The sequence below is a fragment of the Polistes fuscatus genome, unplaced genomic scaffold, assembly GCF_010416935.1.
Source record: "Polistes fuscatus isolate 324 unplaced genomic scaffold, CU_Pfus_HIC Scaffold12, whole genome shotgun sequence".
NCBI classification, from domain to species: Eukaryota; Metazoa; Arthropoda; class Insecta; order Hymenoptera; family Vespidae; genus Polistes; species Polistes fuscatus.
Window position 1 is genome coordinate 2,643,729 of NW_025113020.1, and position 22,010 is coordinate 2,665,738.

General features: G+C 31.2%; 1 protein-coding gene across 3 annotated transcripts in view; it reads right to left on the reverse strand.

Annotated features, from left to right (window-relative positions):
* LOC122513622 (proton-coupled amino acid transporter-like protein pathetic) overlaps positions 1-16,556 on the reverse strand; it is a 38,452-nt gene extending 21,896 nt beyond the window's left edge. Inside the window, exons 1-2 of one of the 3 annotated variants that reach the window (XM_043630056.1) lie at positions 16,450-16,556; positions 15,546-16,004 (exon numbers count right to left, since the gene is read on the reverse strand). In XM_043630056.1, the coding sequence (XP_043485991.1) occupies positions 15,546-15,602 (57 nt within the window). In that variant the 5' untranslated portion in view covers positions 15,603-16,004; positions 16,450-16,556. Of the gene's footprint in view, positions 1-15,545; positions 16,005-16,179; positions 16,305-16,399 lie in introns of those variants that run through there. The other 2 variants (XM_043630058.1, XM_043630057.1) reach the window with 2 other exon arrangements.
* Positions 16,557-22,010: the final 5,454 nt, after the last annotated feature.

Consider the following 22,010-nt stretch of genomic DNA (forward strand, 5'->3'; position numbering starts at 1 on the left):
CTTGAAATATTTTAATGCAATACACTGTTGCATGGAACATTTGATACAAATTATTTCTTTTAACTCCTACAAAAAAATACACTTACGCAATAAAGTTATATATGATGTTTAAACATAGAAAAATGAAATGCGATATATAACAGATTAAGTATGTGGTAAAAGATTCTAGTTCCAAGTACAAATGACATAACAAAACTATTTTCTGTAATAAAATGTATAATGTTGTAATTAAAAAATTTCTAATTGTTGAATAGTGCATTTTTGATGTCGAAGTATTCTCTTATTAACTATAATGTTGAAAGTTCGTTAATTGACGATGATCATTTAATTTTCACAATTATAAATGATTAATATAGTAATCTAAAAGAAAAAATAAATTAAAACATTTGTAATAGAGAAAATATTGTTTACGATGAATACTGCAATGTAAATTGGTCAATATTTTCGTGCGTATCGCGCTAACATAATCATTTTCAATTGAATCTAATTTAATTTTCAAGTATGACGAATTTCTGTTTTAATTATTTTGTAATTTTTCTGCGCATTAAAAATATTTGTTGTGCTAGACCTTGGATTGTATAAGATTTAATTATATATATTTTGTTCCAATGTAATTGTAGGTGCAGTTTCACGTGTGATGAATTTCACTTATCAAATAATAGGTTATGTTATGTAATAATAGAGTATTATCACATACAGCTATTGGTTTGCATAAATTTATTACAACATTGTCTACTGCAATATTATCCAAGTATTCATTACATTTTATTCTGTTGTAAAATATGTGTTATTGTTGGTTAAAAATTTAAAAGCAAAAACAATTATGCAAAAGAAGAAAATTGTAACGACGAAGACAATAATGTTCTCAAAGTATCGAGAAAATATAAGGATGGCTACGTCATCCATCCTGCTAATTATTATAATTAGATCAATTTGTTCATTTACATTTTCTTGTTATCTAAAACCCTGACGCAATTGTAATCCTTGCAAAGAACTATTAGCTATTTCGCAAAGTGTATTTGTTAGAATTGGACATAGGGGAAACTAACCTAGAAAAAGGAATTTGACCTTCGGAAAATTTGAAACACCGATAATCGAAAAAGTTAGAAAACTATTGTTATAATACATTGGATTTATTCAAAAGTTTCTTTGTATTTTCCTGATAAATGACTTTAAGATTGTATAACCACTGGTAATATTAATCAAATCTGGCAATACTTGCGTACGTTTGAAAATTGGTATATCATAGAGTAATTAAAAATAAAATTTGTGATATTTGTTTATTCAATCAAAAGTTATTGCGTTGGAAAATGAGTAAAAATAAAGATGAGATTCGATACGTTTCGAAATATGCCGCCATATTGTTTCACAATAAAGTATCTATGATTTAATATAAAAATGATATAAAAAGGAAACAACCGAATAAACATAATAGAAATTTGAGAAATGTGAACAAAAAAAGTATAGTGCAAAAATGATTTATTAATAATCAGAATTTATTTGAGTATCTATTTAGTAATTAAAGGTTAAATGTAGTTATCTTCTCCAAATGGCCGCCATATTGTTTCACAGTAAAGTATTTTATGATTTAATATAAAAATGATATAAAAAAAGAAAAACCGAATAAACATAATAGAAATTTGAGAAATGTGAACAAGAAAAGTATAGTGCAAAAATGATTTATTGATAATTAGAATTTATTTGAGTATCTATTTAGTAATTAAAGGTTAAATGTAGTTATCTTCTCCAAGTGGTCGCCATATTGTTTCACGGTAATCAAAAATTAAAATAAACAACAGAAAGTGAGAAGGACTTAAATGATATTACAAAAAAAGAAAAAAATGTGACTGGTAAAAACATTAGTGACACTTATGGACATGATGCAGTATCGGTACGCGTACGCACAGAACTGGTTCGAGCGTTTTTAATCTGAAAAGTTGGATGTTAAAAATGTAATTCGTTCTGATTGCGTCAATCATTTAAAGGGACGATAAAATCCATAGAAAAATTTGATCGAGCACTTTATCAATCATAATATCAATAAAGATCTGAACATCTATTACAAAGCAGTTTTAAATCATCTGGAAAAAAACTAAATCTAGAATATGAGAAAAAAAAACTTGTTTCACTTTTACATTAAAATACGAAGAAACATTTCACTTGAGCTAATAGGTTGATCAATAAGTCTGTCAAATTTTTTTTTAAATAACTAACAGAAAAAAACGCACGAGCTTATTGGTTAACCTAATAATTTTCACTTAAAGCAAATTAAATTTTGAAATAGAAAAACAATTCCAATATTTGTTTATATTGTGTATTATTTATTACATTAAAATTTAAAATCTTTGTCACGTTATAAGAATTCGTGATAAAATAACTTATGTTACACAGGAGTCAATTGTATTTATTTTTAATTCTTTATAATATAACTGTAGATAAAACAGAAACACAATCAATTAAAAAAAATCAGTAACGACATAGACAAACAATGTAATTCTGAATTAACGAAAAATTTATTCTAAAAATTAGGGTATTCCCGTAATTAATTATTTAGCAAAGATCCCGCGCGTTACAGGGAAATACATTTTTATTTCGACGCACGCGATACTTCCATAAACTTAGGAAGTCTATTGTAATCATTACGTTTCCCTACCATTCTTATCTTCCAGTTCTTTTAGAAGAAAAAAAAAAATGTAAAGCAACAAAAATATCGAACACGTTTCTCAACATGTGTCTAAAAAAAAAAGAAAAAAAAAAACACACACACACACACACAATGCAATAGCATTCTCTCCCCAACGGAATAACTTACGCAATATCCTTTCACGGTCGACACCTTATCTTTGTCGTTAATGGTCGCGCAATCGCATTGTAAGATAAGTATTATGAACTTTAATTAGGAAAATAACTAGTAACCGTTTCGACAGTGAGTGCGTTGGCTCAGAATAATTTTTTCGCTTGACACCTGACCAAGTTAAACGATTTCAATTTTCGATAAATAAAATTCATTCTCTGATACGGTAAGTAATATGAATACTTCTTTATATATATGTTATTATTGTAAATAGAGGAAAAGGTATGAGTATGAGATAAAGTAGTAATATATGAGACACACCGTACAATGTATAATATTTAACATTTAAATAATTTTCATAGGTTTGATAATTATGTGTTATGACAACTATAAAAATTTGTTTAACAAAAATATTATTTGATAGTCCTCGTTATTTTATTTAATGGAACATTTTGAGTTACGGCTATGTGAAAAAGTTATTACGTGTTTACTTTTTGCAGTTAACTTAACATTGGTTTATTTTGTGGTTTCGTTTGTTTTTTTTTTTCTTTTTAATAAAAAAGGTAAGTTATATACTATTAGGTGTACAAATAAGTTTCCGCCGTTTTAATGTAGATAGCGCGGCGCGGAGTTTCCGTTAACTTTCGCAGATGATATCCTGCTTAAAAATTAGTTTGGACGTTTAAGAACAACATAACCTATTAATATTATTGATTTCATATTGGTAAAATATAATTTTTTTTAGTTGAATATTTCCAAATTTGAGCCAAATAAGCGTCATTTGCGGGAAATATTAGTTTACTTCTTTAATATAAAGAAATCTGCTGCTGAGGCGCATCGATTGCTCGTAGAAGCATATGGTGAGACTGCTTTGAGTGATAGAACGTGTCGTGAGTGGTTTCAAAAGTTTAAATACGGTGATTTCGACGTAGAAGACAAAGATCGCAGTGGAAGGCCAAAAATTTACGAGGATTCAGAATTGGAGGAAATATTGGAGGAAGATTCATCTCAAACACAAAAAGAACTTGCTGTAACATTAGAAGTCACTCAGCAAGCAGTCTCACATCGTTTAAAATCATTAGGAATGATTAATAAACAAGGAAATTGGGTTCCGTACGAATTAAAGCCGAGAGATATTGAACGCCGATTATGCTTAAGTGAAATACTGCTTGCTAGACATAAAAAAAAAGGGTTTTTTACATCGTATCATCACTGGTGACGAGAAATGGATACATTATGATAATCCAAAAAGAAGAAAATCATGGGGATTACCAAGCCATGCGTCAACATCAACAGCAAAACCGAATATTCACGGAAAAAAACTCATGCTGTGTATTTGGTGGGATCAGTTGGGTGTAGTGTATTATGAGTTGCTTAATCCGAGCGAAACAATCACCGGAGCCCTCTATCGAACACAATTAATGAGATTGAGCCGAGCTCTGAAGGAAAAACGCCCTCAATACTATTCTAAACACGAAAAAATTATTCTCCTGCATGACAATGCTCGTCCACATGTAGCGGCTCCCGTGAAAAAGTATTTGGAAACACTTGATTGGGAAGTGTTACCCCACCCGCCGTATTCACCAGACATTGCACCGTCCGATTATCACCTATTTCGGTCCATGGCACATGCTCTGTCGGAGCAGCGGTTCAAATCATATGAAGATACCAAAAATTGGGTTGATTCGTGGATAGCCACAAAAGACAAGGAGTTCTTCCGACGTGGGATCCGAATGTTGCCTGAGAGATGGGAAAAAGTCATTGCAAGTGATGGACAGTATTTTAAATAACCTTAAAATTACCACTCTTCTAGAATAAATACTTAATTTTTAATAAAAAACGGCGGAAACTTATTTGTACACCTAATACATTATTAGTAATTTTATATTAATGAATATTTGAAGGGTTTGCGTTTGGATTATATATTTATTGTAAGATAAAATAAAATAACAAATTGGTAATAATACGAAATAATTTATTGGTAGTATTATGAGACTGTTTATTATTAAATCCAATTAATTTCAATCATTTTGTTTAGATGACACACGAACTATATTTAAATATGATGAATGGATACTCAAGAAAGGATTACTTTGAAGAAAATATGGTGAAAATAGTCAAATTTGTTAAAGATAAATAAATTTGGCTACTTTAAAACAATAAAAGTGTATGATGTACCACTATTTACATTATCCCGTTCGTGTTATAAAATTAATAACAATGTCATTGCAAAAAATCTACAAAAATTAAGGGGAAAAATAATTTTAACCCTAGCGCCGACTATAGTCGGCATCCATGCTACGAGTGCTGATTATAATCAGCAAGAATATTCTACTTTACCCATAAAATAACTCTTGATTCTATTTATTGACTCGTTTTTGGATTAATTCTACCATAAATACTAAAATATACTATAAAAGTATATTTTGAAGAGACCTAATATATTTTGAACGTCAAGGTTGCGTTAAAAAACGTAAGTGCAAACACTGAAACCTACCAATGTGCAATGTGAGACCTCGGGGCCTCGTTCGGGGCCTTACATGGTCCTTTAATCCACCATTGATCGTGTGAATTATAAATCCATCATAATTGTGCACATCTAAAAGGCACAGATCACATATGTGTTCATCGTAAAATAAATGAAATCTTGATTAATTTATTATATTGTATTTTATTTATAATTTATTATTTTTTTATTTATTCTTATACTTGTACAATAATAAAATGTTTCTATCAATGCTTCAATTACAATTTTATATTACTTATTTAGCGTGAAAGTAACGTTGTCTCATATTACTACTCAAATTTTTATTGATTCAAAAATCTACCTTCATTTAGAAGAAGTGCAAAATATCAAAAGTTCTCAAAAGTATTTTGAGTAAAGATTGATCTTTGCGTTGGCACACTCTCGAAATATCTTCGTTTAATTTTTTTCGTTTATTACTTCATTATGATTTTGTATAATAAAAACTAAAAAATCAGTATCCCATATTCGTATCAAGTCCTCTATAATGTTACCACGTAAGCGAATAGATTATGAATCCTAAATGAACGGAAGCTTGCAAAAGTAGTGCGTTAGGGTGGGCCGAAGTTCTCAAATAGCTTGACATGACACCACATGACACGAATATTATGATGACAAGGTCTCGAAGGTTAATCAAGAGTAGACCGTCATTAATTCTAATATATATATATATATATATATATATATATACATAATTTACTCTCGCAATCAAAAGTGCGTGTGTGCAATAATAACGCAGAAAGCTCATAAAATAATATTGTTGTGATAATGAAATATAAAGTTGTCCCAAAGATTTGTTACTTTTTCTTATTAAATTTTACTCTCGCACATTATTTGATTTTATTGATTTATGTAAAATAGTTCATTCTTTTGAATTATTTGTCTCTGAGTAAATGTAAAATTGAGCACCTTCATTCTAAATAAAATAAGTATTCGCGAGGAGGTTGACCAGGGGTCCCGGATAAGCTCATCAATGGTTAAAATAAATAAATTCACCTGGAGAATCTAACATCTCAGGTTTGAGTTCTGGTTAAGCCAGTCTAACGACAATTTTATCGCCAATTCTAATATTAGATATGTATATATTACAATTCTATAATTATAACTCGATAAACTAATATAAAATAAAATATATTTTAATAAGAATAAAGAAGAAACTGTGTATTGACGAGTGGTTTTAAAAAAGAAAGTTTAACAAACACGAACGATTCTTATAAATTCAAATTGGAAGGTATAATAATTGTTTTTAATATTAGATAACAAAAAAAAAAATAATCGTTCGTAATAATAAACGATGAGATCGGCATAAGTTAAAATGGTCGTAGGAGAGTTAATTTCGAGTAACGATACACGAAAGTATAAAAATAGATAAGCGAGAAAAACAATGGGAATGTATTTAGCCAACAAATGAATAGAGTCAATAAGGATTGGTCCGTCAATTAACAAAGCTCATTCTTCAAACTGAAATCTATTTAATTTGATGTTCGCGTCGATGAAGAAACGAAACGTCTAATGATCGTTTGATAAATATCCGCGACAAACGTCGTTCTATCTATCTATTCATTGGCAGACTCTTTTAGTATAGTATAGTCTCGATTAAAAGAAATTGTTGGGATCAAAGGTGAAAGAAGAAGAAGAAGAAGAAGAAGAAGTATTTGAGTTCCTTTCTCGTTAGAGGGTTGTACGAATTGAAAACGATTGGGCGCTATCTGTTATATACACGTTACTCTGTACGATTCGTATTGCGGGAGACCGAGATTAATAATGCGAGCTAACCAACAGCCATCCGGCGCAATGACAATTAACGAATCTGCGAGTAACGTCACATCCTCATCTCGTCTGGTCAGGTCTCTCGTCAGATCTCGTCTCGTTTCGTCTCTCATCTCATCTCGTCCTCGGATATATATATTTTATTTTTTTTTTTCTTCACCGCGTGCGATTTATCAACGCCACTGAACTGCTGCTGCCGTGAAACCACGCGGGATACGCGTGGGAGGAAAGAAGCACGTTTTCTCCTTTGCCCCTGAATTACTGTTCTGAGCGTGCGCGTTGTTCACCGACGCCGTCACCACTTATTCGAACGACGTGGATCACGGTGAACTGGTTGGCAACAGCATTGACCTTCTTAATCCGCCGCTCAGCGTGTTTTGGCCTCACCGAGGAGGAACGTACATCCCTCTTTTTCGAACTACATGGTTTAGTAACTCTACCTAGTAGCCGTATATAGTACAGAATACAGGACCGGATCAGGAATACGTAACACCCCACACCTTGCTTTTTAATCTAATTAAAACATCTTTTTTTTCAAATTCATTTTATAATATTATCAAACATAATATTTGTTTTTATAAAGCTTATATATTGGCTAATGGTTATATTGGCTAATAAATCAAATTTGAAATATAATATTCGTTAGGTGTAATCTATTCATTTTTTATATTTCATTTCATTCGTTGTACATCACGACTCGAAAATATGTGATATACTTAATACTTTATTTAATTTAAGGGGAGAAATATGTGTAAAACGATGTTTTCATTATGATTTTCATGAATTTTTTTAACGTATTAAAAATTTATGTTATTTATTAACCCTTTGCACTCGAGGCCTTTTTCGCTTGCTCGAACCAGCAAAGACGAGAGCAAATTTCGGCCAAATTACAGTTAGACATTTCACAGGTACTGTAAAAACATTTATAAACAAACAAGCGTATAGAAATAATAAAATATCATCAGTTTATTCATTTATATGTCGAAAAAAACAAACTTTGATAAATACTACAGTCTGTAATTAGTTTTGGTTGAGTTGACACTTGAAATGGGCGCCCGGCCGGGCGCCGTATCAGCGCCGCTCGAGTGCAAAGGGTTAATATTATAAGGTCATTTTACACATATATTTGAGAACATATTCCGAAATTTTTCAAGATTTATCTCAAAAACTAGCAGAGATATCAGATTTCACGCATTTTAGGTTTCTATCCGACTGAGCAGTTTGTGTACACCTTGGAAGCCACAATTTTGATCAGAAATCAATTACAAAGACAAATTACTTTTTTTATATGTGTATTTTCTATTTGAACCTCATTTCCCTAGAAAAAATGAAAATTTGTATTTTTTAGAGGGGTGTGAACATAAAGGATGATTTTTTACTATTTTTTCATGTATTATTCATTATAAAAAAAATACTTTAAACAAAGATATCGCTTATGATTCAGGTTCAAATAGAGCGTAATTATATAAAGAAACTATATTCCAAATTTCAAAATGATTGGTTAAAAACTTTTTAAGCTGGAGTGTAACAAATCCGAAAAAAATCGTTTTGAGAAAAACGCGTTTGAAAAAAGCTCGACTTAATCGCTTATAACTTTTGAAAAACTTGGATTTTTGACTTGAAATTTTATGAGTATATTTTTTAATAATTTTACAAGCAATTTATAAAAAAAAAAATTAAATTTTTTGAAGCCTCTACACGTATTCCCCCCTTAAGAAACCCAAATCAGGAATAAAAAAATGTTAACAATTACAATCATTTTTTTTAAACAATAGTATTCGTTAGATGTAATCTATTATTTTTTTATATTTCATTTCATTCGTTGTACATCACGATTCGAAAATATTTGACATACTTAATACCGATTTAATTTAATCAACCCGGAAATCAACAAATGCTAAAAACTTCGATCCTTGCAATATGATTTTGAATTCTGAATTTTTGCAACCATGGTAAAATTCAAATGAGTTTATATTTTTTTTAACTTATTCGCATTCAACTATAAGATATTTCGCGTAGTAAAAATAAACGAATTTTATTCAATGATATCAGATATATCTCTGTAGATATTTTTTTTTTAAATCGTTATAAATTTTACTCAAAGATTGTATCTGCAACTAATTAATATTAAATGTTAAGAATTTTCGCTGTTCTTTTCTTTTTTTCTTTTTATAAATTCTTGTCATCCATTGCAAAGTATGCTTAATTTTTCCAATAGTGAATGAGATATTTAAATATGCATTGCGAAATAATTTATATATCACCTTTCAACAAAATTCAAATTCCTGATCAAAAACAACACTTTTAAACAGCACAAACTTTTAATGTCCTTTCTTATAATAAAATACTAAAATAAGTTCTTTCTCTATTTATTTTCTATTGAATATAAATTGTCTAATAATTAAAATAATACTATTTCGATATAATCTATAAAAATACAATTTCTCTGCAACACAATTGTTTTTTACCATTAATTATTTTAATTATTCTTTTTAAAGGATAATAATAAACAATATTACCACTAATATTCAATTAATGTAATATAAATTTTCTAATAATATAAAATAAACGAATTTACTTAAAATATCATAAGAATACAATTTTTCCAACGTGACTCTTCGTATATTTTTTGTTTAAATCCATAATTGAAAAGATTTAAAGTGCATAATTCGTTTTCGTAACTCAGCTGATCTTTTGACTTTTCTTTTTCCTTTCTACTAACAATAAAGACGGAGTGGTCCCTAAAATCATTGTATCCCAAGGTCGGTGCCCCATTGTGCTTAGGTCTAAAGCCAGCCCTGACATAATAGATACACGCTTTAGTTAGATTCGTTCGCCGAAACATCGCACCGACTGTTTGCGTGACTTCTATGCGAACAATGAACCCTTTCCAATCTCTTATGATCTTTCTTCCGGCCGATATCGTGCGATACAAGGTAACGGTAAATCGTTAAGTCTCGTCTGGTATCGTCTCGACTCGTCTCGACTCGTCTTGACTCGTCTCAACTCGTCTTCTTTCGGTCTTACGTTGCTTTCTCAATAATGAATAATGATTCATTTCATTCTTATTTACCTTTTTCACACATTTGTATTACATTTTTATACATTTTTACATTAAAATAACTTTTCTAACTTTAATACATGCACACAATGACGAAAAAAAGTATTTGCATAAATTCAATATTCTTCTAACATGTTTTTTTTTTGTAAACCCGTACAAAGTACGATTCTTTATTCAAATTTGCTTTTCTTTCCTTTTTTCTTTTTTTTAAATATACTTTTAGAGTTCGAAGTTTAAGTATTCTGTTAAAAAGGTCAAATTGGTTCAAAAATAGAAAAACAAATCAATGAAAAATTCATAAGAGCTTCCTTTCTAACTTGAAATTATTTATTTATTTTTTTGTCTATTGTAAGCATTTCAGACTAGATACGAAGTGTATTGTAAAAGATATAAATTAAATTTGTGTAAAATAAAAATATACAATAATAGTGTTGATAACATTAGAATTCTTTTTCAACTTACAAGTATTTCTTTTTTAATTTACTGTACCAAATTTTAGACTCGATTTAAATGTATTGTAAAAAATAGAAATTAAATTTGTATAAAATTAAAAAAAATTAATGAAGAATGCTTAAAAAGGCAAGCTTTATATTTAAAATTATTTTCTTTTAATGATATTATACTAAATAATAAACTCCCGAGATATTTTTTCAAACAACAAAATCATATGCTTTACAAATTCTTTCCAAAACATCTAATATATGCCAATACGTTTGTTTAGAATTCTATATTCGCAACAAGCTACATACCAGTGGTTTCTAACCTATTTTTATTCATGCCTCACCTAAGTATCTTTTAAAATTCTGACGCCTAATCCCCCTTCCCCGGGGTATATAATACTTATTATTATAAAATTGAATTCCTATTCACGTGGAGAAATCCCAAAAGACTATTAACTAAATCTAAGCAAGCTTCCAAAAAACATGACATTCATGAATGAGAAAAAAAAAACAGTAGTTGAAAACAACAAATTCAATGCCGCCATGTTGATTACATGTGACCATAGATGATTGTTTTATCCGTAACACTACGGTGATCATCAATAACAAAAATGCATTAATCATTTATAATTGTAAAAATTAAATAATCATCGTCAATTAACGAATTTTTAACATTATAGTTAATAAGAGAATACTTCGACATCAAAAATGCACTATTCAACAATTAGAGATTTTTTAATTACAACATTATACATTTTATTACAGAAAATAGTTTTGTTATTTCATTTGTACTTGGAACTAGAATCTTTTACCACATACTTAATCTGTCATATATCGCATTTAATTTTTCTATGTTTAAACATCATGTATAACTTTATTGCGTAAGTGTATTTTTTTTTGTAGGAGTTAAAAGAAATAATTTGTATCAAATGTTCCATGCAACAATGTATTGCATTAAAATATTTCAAGCAAAAATGAGGCTAACCAATGTCATCTCCGCAGTACGTAATATTTTTTTTGAACGGATTCTAAGCAATACTTGTAAATAAATATTCCAAAAATGTTATCAAGTGCAATCGAGCGCACCAAGGTGCCACGGTGGTCACCCGTGACCTCCAGCAAGATAAAAGCTCTATGAATAAGAATGCGATCTTATATAATCATATTTATTATTATTTTATGATATACATAGAATAATGGAAATACTTTCGTGGCGCCTGGAACAAAAGGTGTGAACTCGACATAGCGGTCAAAGTTTCGAATTGTTCTATTTAAATATCAAGTTGTGTCCCTCTGTGGGACAAATTGAGTACTACGACTGTATATATCATTATTAATAATATCGTATAATCTAAGATGACCGAATCGATTTCATCAACTTCTGTCAATCAAAAAATAAACAAAATACTCGTCGTATCAGTTCAATTTGCAAGATCAAAAAACTAGATCTCGAAGGAAGAAGAAAAAAACGTCGATTTCTCGTGATATTATTGCGAATTTGTAATTGAATACTCAAGCGGAAGTAAAGGAAAGCACGAAGAGGACAAAATGTGGCGTATAATAGAACGGCGTCATGCTGAAAGAATCGCACGGTGTGCAAAAGAAGGAAGGAAAGAAAGAAAGAAAGAGAAAGAGAGAGAGAGAGAAAGACAGAGAGAGAGAGAGAGAGACAGAGGATAGACGACAGGTAAGGTAGTTGAAGGGTAGGGACAAATATCATTGGCAAAGTGGAAAGGGGGGGGAAACGAGTAGCAAAGTTCAGGCATTGGCGATCAGTTGGAAAAGAAGGGGCAGAAAGGAATACGGTACGGAGGGGATGGTAGGGGGGAGAGTTAAAAGGTGCGCCTTCTCTAAGGAGACCGAGAAAAAAAGAGAGACGGACGGAGGTAGTAAGGTAAAAAAAAGGAAAAAAAAGGAAAAAAAAGAAACACAAAGATAGGGGGAAAGCATAAGACGAGAAAATTTCCATGACGTAGCCTACAACGTCGTAGTAGTCATTTATATACTTCGTTTACGTATGTAGTATGTATTACACAGAACATACGTATAAAACATACGTAAGCTAGTATCGTATAGCCATGAAAGTTCATGTCTATGAAAATGAATAATAAATAAAATAACGTTTTGTGAAAAAATTGATAATAAAATTTTCGGGTACTGTAAATAATTAAAAAAAAAATTAACGCAACACCCTAAATGATCGCACCAAAAATTTGTGTACAAATTTGAAAAAACAACGATTTATTTATATATTTCAAAATATTCAACGTCATCAATATTCCGTGTAGTAATTCGGTATCTTATTTGTACTTAAATAAAAATGTAAATTGTATACATTTCGCCATTGCGTTACATTACCTTACATACGCAATAACACGTCATCGGTTATGCGAAACGATCACTTTATCGTTGGGTCCTAAGCTCTCTCTCTCTCAATCTAACTCTTTGCTTCGGATTCGGTCAAACCGGTTCTAAAACGACTACCTACTTGCTGCGAATGAAATAAGAAATAAAACAAAACAAAAATGTAATCCTGGGACAGTCGCGAGGTACTCGAGAAAATGGCAAACGACCGAGAGATTGTTGCTAAAGGCAAAGGCTCCTCTTCTTCTCGACTATTTCTATCATACGTCGCACACACGCACACGCGCGCGCGCGCGCGTGTTCACACATACACATATACATAAATTCATACATACGTACTTCCCTACTTTCACCAAAAGCTAATCCTGCGATCGTGAAATGAAATTCTTCGTTCTGATTATTTTCATTTTTGTGTACGCGTATATTTCTGGACGATGACGTAAACGTCATGCTACTTCCACGTGTTCAATGTACTTCAGTTCTTTAAGAAGATGACGAATCGTTCTGTTTATTAACATATCAAATATCAATAATAATAGTCTCAACTTGGACTATCTTTACTCGGTCATGGTCCAATGCAATCTATCAATCCGATTTATCGATAAATTCAATCAAGGTTACTATAACAAAACATATTTAACTATTTCAATAAGAACGATATTATCGTTTATTCGTCGGATATTCCGAGAATCATTTTATTTCCAGGAAGAATCACAAACCGCAAGGAAACGTAAGATAAAAATGCTAACCGAACAAAACAGAAAACCAGGATAAATAATTTGTAACCATTTGCAACTCAAGTGGCGCTGATACGGCGCCCGGCCGGGAGCCGATTTCAAGTGTCAACTCAACCAAAACTAAATACAGAGTGTAGTATTTATCAAAGTTTGTTTTTTTCGACATATAAATGAATAAACTGATGATATTTGATTATTTCTATACGCTTGTTTGTTTATAAATATTTTTACAGTAACTGTAAAATGTCTAACTGTAATTTGGTCGAAATCGTCTCGAGTTGCTGGTTCGCAAAGGGTTAAACGATCCTTGGTTGGAAAGGGTGGTTAGGGTGGGGAGAAATAAGTGGGAGGGGGAGGGGGAGATAAGAGATGAAAGAGATTATTATATGTAGATAATTTCTTATCGAAGTAGAAAGATTTGATCGATTCGTCAGTGATAAAGAAATATTTAAAAAAAAAAATTTTACACGCGCGCGCGCGCACTATGAAAAATGTTATTGATCGATTACGTATTTCTCTCGTGCGATAGATAAATAAGAGATAACATTGCGTGACGAATCGTAATATCGATGTTCATTCTGACGCGTGATCCATCTGTTCTTAATTATTGGAGATAAAAATATTTGGTTAATTCGAATGGTGAAGATGTATCGGTAATGCTGTTTTTTTTTTCCAATGCAACGAACGAATAAAATAACCTTGAGATATTTAATTGGATAGATCAATGATTATATTGACAATTTCGTAAGAATTATTATACCTGTAAATTTATATGAACTAATCGAAAAATGAATGTTTCTCTTTATTGATAAATAAATTTGTGTCAAATGGTGACACTCCAATACGTAAAAGAAATTACGTGAAAGAGAAAGAGAGGGAGGGAATTGCGCAAAAATGTCAAGTCGAGTTTGCGAAATTGATTGTTTAAACGAGTCTTATTTATCGGTTAGATCTTCAACGTAGGTTTGTGTTCCATGGGAAAATACGCGCAATCGTTTAACCGATTTCCTCAAATTCCCATGAAATTCAAATCTCTGACGCGTCCTTTCCGATAAATTAACATTTCTAATTTTTCATTTATTATGCGAAAAAAAGAAATGAAAAAAAAAAAGAGAGAGAGAAAGAGAGAAATTTATACTTCATGAATTTTAATCTTCAAATTCATGCGGCCTAAATTGTTGTTTAGGCCATCAGGTATGAGAAAAAAAAATCAACAACGAATATTACGTTTCGTTTGAATCTTTTAAAAGAGAAATCATTTTGATCGGACGAGTAAAGTATAATTAAACTCTCTATATATATATTTATTACGAAATAAAATAATATGCTTATTATTATAATTAGAAACGAGTAATACGCAAAAAAAAAATAAAAAAAAGAAAAAGAAAAAGAAAAGAACAAAAATTCAGTACAAAAACTATTTCTTTGAAGAGCGTTAACGAACGCTTAAAGATAACGGTAAATACACCTAATTCTTCGTATTCCTTATTTATTCAACGAGAAACACATTATCTCTTTTTTATTGTACTTAACGACACAAACGCGAATTTATATTATCAAAAAGTTAATTACTTTAACCTAGCTCACATTTTCTGCCGTACAAAATTGAACATTAATGCGTTTATTTTTTCTTTTATTCTTATCCGTCCCCCTTTTCGATAACTGAAGTTTGCCTTTTAGTTACGCAACGTTAATCACGAAAGTTAAAAAGGAACTAGCACGAGTCCGAGCTAAATTTGGTAGCTCGGGAATGCGGAAATGAACAAAAAATACTAAAACGTTGATAAACGTTACGACTTATCATAATTTGTAACATTAAATACAAAATAATAATAATAATAATATTTAAACTCACCTGAAATTTGCCCCCGTGGACAGGTGGTGCGCCTTGATTTTGCATCTTGTGCGACATCTTCTCGAAAACGTACGGAACACACTCCGTATTTATATTTGTATATATATATATATATAATATCTATATATAACTTAGATTCTATTCAAACTTGTCTCTCTTTGAATGAATAAATACTCTCTCTCTGGACAGAGGAGATACACACTTTGAAATGCGTCTATCTGTGTGTTTGTATACGCGCGCGCGTGCGTTTGTGTCTGGTGCCGCGTGTAAATATTTCTGTTTTCTGAGCGCAGAGAGAAACGCAAGCAGCAAGGCTTCCGACGTCTCTCCTCTTCTCTTTTAACCTCTTTCAATTTCTCCTCTCGAACTTATATTCCAAGTTCGATCTTTCTTTTCTCAAATTTGCTCACTTTCCAAAGCTTCCTTCCCTCTTTTAACTCACTCTTTTAAAAGCGCTCTCTATTTAATGAAAATAATAACAATTAGAGACAATCGGCCCAAAAATGTGCACGTGTGTTGTGATTTTTGCTGGTGACTTTAAATCAAATAATTTCTCACGCGTGCGCGCGCTAATTTATTCCTTTTTATTATAATTATTATAATTATGATAATAATAATAATAATATAAGCGTACGCATATATCGATCAGATTTATTTCCTCGTAGGTTCAATTTAGGAAGAGAGGAAAAATACAAAGTGTTTTACGATTTATAATAATATATATCTACTTCCAAAAGAAAAAAAAAAGAAAAAGGAAAAAATAGACAAAAAAATAAACAAACAAAAATAACACAAAATATGTAAGAATCGAAAAAGTTCGTATAAATAAGAAATTTTGTATATTATTTAACAACGTTGTATCGTGATATTTGGATAAATAAAACGAGACTGTTAATAAAATAACCGGCAAACAGCGAACGAACGTATCCGTCGCGCAAAGACTCAAAGCAGAATGACGACGACGATCCGCCACGATGTGGGAGGCCGTTAACGCGGCTTCTCCCTGCGACTTTTCTCCCCCTCTCCTCTATCCCGCCAACCATCTCCCACCAACCGCCTCACTTACTTTTTTTTTCTTTTCTCCTTTACCCATTTGCCATTGCTTATCCCCACCAAACTAAGTTTCATTCCGCTCCGCACGCTTGCTTTTTACCCCCACCCCACCTAAAACCGCTATTCTCACCGATTGCCTACGATTCTCTAGCTCGCCACCACCCCCCCCGCCCCCCCCCGCCACCTTCCCAACCCCCAACCCAACCCATCCCGCTAACCCCCTAACCCTAGTCATAGTTACGTAGAAACACGATTACACGAGATATCCTCATGGCCAAATTTTACGGGTAAACCTTACTATTTCCCCCTCCCTCCTACCCCCCACTCCACCACACTCTTCTATTCTAATGTGTTTATCTCTCACTCTCACTCTCTCTCTCTCTCTTTCCTTATTGTTAAATTTTTGTTCATTCTAATCTTCCCTCTTCTTTCTTTTCTTTTGATTCTTTTTTCAAAATATATCTGCTTCCCCACCGGGAAGATTATTTGTTTGAAACCTCCCCTTACTTTCTACAGATTTCTTTTCCACTTATCTTGTATCTTTTTTTTTCTTTTTTAAATAACATTTTACCACAAAATTCCGATCTTTGTCGGTTTGGGTCTTACCTTTTTTTGATATTTTTTTTCTTTTTAATTAATGAGAACGTTTCATGATTGCGATAAAGAAAGAAGAAAAAGGAATATGATATGATTTTGTTATTTCTTTTTAATCGGTGACAACGTTTCAACGCATTGTACTTTGAAAATGATTCAGAATACTTAAAGATAGGATTGATTTGTTTTTGTTTAAATTTTTATTTGGGATTTTTGTGAGGGAAAGAGGGTAATTTTGTTAAACCTTCCATCGTTCGTGTTTTTAGAAATATGTCACATGTTTGAATAACTATTTTTATTTGAAATTGTAATCGTAAATAACAGTAACAACGCGAAATATATTTTAGATAATATTTTCGCGAAAACTTTAACGAGTACTAGTAAATTTTTACACCCCCACAACCAACCTTTTTTTTTTTTCCCCAAAAAAACATCAAAAAAATTTTTCTAAAACGGGGGGGTAAAACCAAAAACAACATTTTGTGTGGGGTGGACAAAACAACCAAACCAAATTTTTTTTTTTTTCCCAAATCAAAACTTTAAAGAGTACTAGTAAATTTTTACAAATTTTTCAAATAACGACAACATTGACAAAATTCATCCTAAATTGTGGCAGTAGTAAAACCCAATATAATCAAATTGTTACTTTACGTTGATACAAATTTGACCGTTCTTGTTAAATTTGTGTTTTCAACTTTGAAAGGTTAAATAATGTCACTGAGAAAGCAAGAAAGGAAAAATAAGATGAAGTTTTGAATAAGATTTATCGATTTCTTTAATCTATATATTGACCGACCTTTCACGGTCCTTTTCTGTCAAGGATACAATTTCGTAACATGCGGAATTGATGGAATGTTATTCCGAGATTTTGTGCAAACAATCGTAATTAATAATTTATATAGATATAGGTGTTCAAAAGCTTGCAAATATATATTTTTATTAAATTTATTGCATAATTTATTATTGAATATTTTCTCGATTTCATAACCTCCTTTCATTTTTTCTTTTGTATTAAATACAAATAGGATAATCTATGTTTTGATATATCGCAATAATTATCAATAGTTCAACTATTAAAAAAGCAATTTTATTTGATTTTTTTATGACCTTTTATCGCAAATGCATTAAATTTATTTGTTCTTATCGTTACTATGTTGAAAAGAAATTTGTTGATTTATCTCTCTTTCTCTCTCCCTCTCTCGCTCTCTTTTTCTTGCATTGAATGATTAAACGCAGAAAATTGTAAAATTCGAAAATAGATTATTTTGCAAAAGGGAATGAATAAAAAAAGTAAAAAAAAAATAGATATGATTGATTTTTAATATTACTACGTTGAAAATAAATTTATTGATTTATCTCTCCCACTCATTCTCTCTCTCTCTCTCTCTCTCTCTTTCTTTTCCATTGAATGATGCAGACGCAGAAAACTATAAAGTTCAAAAATAAATTATTTCGTAAAAGGAAATGAACATAAAAAAGAAAAAGATATGGATTCTTTTTCGATTACGTACAAACAATTAATTCGATAATATTCTTCAACTTGTATGCACTGTTTACTTTAAAAGTAAACTCGAGAGATAAACTCTAATATATCGGAATAATTGTTGTTAATTCTAGTGTTTTTCTTATCACGTAACTTGTTCACGATTAAGATTAATAATATCACGTTTGTATCACGTAATATTGGATTACTCGGAAAATTTTCTGCCAATTTTGAAAAAGAAACATCAATCGGAACGAATTTTTCGGACAAACCCCCCCAAATAAAATGTTTACTTTGGTCAAATATTTAAGAAGACTCAACAAACAAAGGACGTATTACAACAAATAAATATTTTTAACAAATTAAGAGAGAAAATAAAAATTCAACTTCTCCGATTTCTTTGGAATAAGCAAAACTTAACGAAGTACAACATTCATTTTATACGCAATATGACGACGTATATCACAAAGTTATGCATTTCGTTTAATTTTATTTACAAACGTCAGCATTAAAATCGTACGTTTTATCGCGTAATATTTTACACCAAAGGAATCCCATGTATACCCATGCGTTACAAATAACGCTACATTGCTATTTATCGCAAAAACAATATAATTGTTAACACAATCATGATAGAAATCGAATAAAAATACTAAATAATCTTGAATACTTCGTAAAAATGTATAAATTGTCATTGCTAATCAAATTTAATCAATTTCAAATCATACCGATAAACGAATAATTATCACCGTAAAATTAACTTATAATCTTAAAAAAACAAAAAAACACAAAATATTCTCTACAATTAAATACAGATGATAAAGAATTAATTATTTGACTTAAAATAATCGATCGTCAAATAAAATATTCGTGTAATTGAACGAACAAAAGTAATCAAAAAACTAAATGCGTAATTTAAAATCCAAATTGAAAATTAATCATTCGATAGTTATTAATTAATTTCGGTATCTTTGTTGAAAATAAAAAAAGCTGTGTAAGTAATTAAACGAGTAATCTAACATATCAGATACAACAAATAATCCACGCACATGTGCATACAAAAAAAATCGATACCCGTTCACGTTTTAATATTGATCTATCAATCTTATCAATGAAAGAGATCCGAAGATATTAAATGAAGAGAGAGAGCATCGTCTTTCTCTTTGATTATAAATATATACATATATATATATATATATATATATATAGTTGTATATAAACCTCGAGTATCATATGATGGTATAGCATTCCTTGAATCCGAGTCGCGTCTAATTCTAAAGTGAAAACTTTCCACTCGAAGGAAGGAAGAAGAAAGGAAGGAAGAGGCGCGTTTCGTTAAAGTCCCACAAGAGTCAGAACAGAAACGCGCGAAAGTTATGCTAAATAAGAAACTAGAGAGGAACGTGCGTTGGCATGACGCCTTCTTCTTCTTCTTCTTCTTCTTGTTCATGCCTTAGTACTATAATCTTTGATTCCACTCTACAAATATGGAAAGGCAATATGAGGGGAGGGGCAAAAAGGAAAGTAAAGATGTTCCTCGATGAATAAAATCAAAGAGAGAGAGATATTCTAAACCCGATATTCATAAGAAGAAGATGAAAGACAAATTCTGACGTAGGAACGCCAGAACAGGCGCCAAAAAATGAAAACACATACATACATACCATTTATCCTCGCCAATATCACCCATATTCCGCCCACACCCAATGCTCCAGATTCAGTACTGCTGTCCCCGCGCTATTTGATGATAAAAATTGTTTCGTAGGCGATCGAAGAAGTAAACCAGACATCTCGTCGCCAAGTTCGCATCAAAACCCGCCTATTTGCTATGTAACTTTAAGAAAGGACGACCTTGAAGAGAGAAACAACTTTTTATCTACGCCATCGTTTTCTTCTTTACTCTCGTTTCCTTTATTTTTATTCTCATTCTCCTTTCATTTTTGGACGTCAAGGAAACTAATACCAACTATATGAAAGATGAAAGAACGAAAAACCAACGTATTGTGTGTGGTTGTTATACATGTGTGTCTAGCAGGAATGTGTGCGCCTTGCAAGCATGAACCGGCAAAAAGGTCTTGTGGAGGGAAAGAGAAACACATTGAGTGAATGAGTGAGATGGTTAGAGTTAGGGGAAAGAAGGGGAAATGAGAAAGAAAGAATGAGAGAGAAAAAGATTCCTTGTCCCTAAGAGGGGACCAGACACATGAGGCCCGCCAACGAACCCTCCTTTGTACAGTACGCTACAAAATTTTCAAACTTCTACAATTTCGTTCTATCCTTTTAGAAACAACTTTTTGATACGATTCTATCGAAAGTTAGCCAATAAGAAGCAAGGACGGAAATATTGATTGATTGATTCATTCATTCATTCATTGATTTATTTATTTATGTATTTATATATTTATATAACATGCTCGAATTAAATATCCCCATCCATTTGTATTCCTGTCAACGTTTCAAATTGATTACTGTTTTTTTTCGTCTTTTTTTTTTGTAATTATTGTAGAGTAAAATGGTTTTTTCCTTTCTTAATTTATACTTTCTTTACGCTCTAGTTCTATTTACGTCGTTTATTTTTTTATGTTCTATTTTAGGGAAGTCCAGGTTAAAAGTACTTTTCCTTTTTAACGTGAAGTTGATATTCGTGCGATTCTTTAATTGACTTCCGTTTATTGCGAGATGGTAAAATTCGAGATAATGAGCGTTGATGATATCACGTAATCTTTGTAAATCCCGATGTCTATAAAGCATGGAAAGATTTCAGTATGATAAATAAATAATGAATAAATTCAAAGCTTGAAACAAAAAAGTCAATAAGTGTTAAATCCTGGAAATGTTCTCTCTCTATGTTTAAATAGTTAGCGTCGGCCGTACGTTAATCTGGTTTTTAGGCGCAGTTAAACGAAGCGTCTACAAGACGCCGGCGACCGATGGAAATTTCCATTGCAGTTGGCACGTTGTGCGGTGTGACCGTACAGTCCACCATAAAAATTATTCCCCTACTTCTTAACCTATTCGCTTTTTTCCTTAAACAAGACCTCTTACAAACGATCGAAGCATTATCAATGTTTCTATGTGAAAAGTTAACTCATCTTATCTTTCTTCGAATCTTACGATGTTACAATTCTAAAAGATTAAATTAACTTAAGCTATTTTTCAATCTTTGATCATCGTTATAGCAAACTCAGTTGTAACATTTATAGACGTTTTTTGTATCATTCGCATACCATACTAAGAAATACTAACGAAGGATGATTAAACAAACGTATTGCGACAATGCATTGTACAAGTTCTTGACTCATTATCAATGTACAATGACGTGTCACTGTACAATT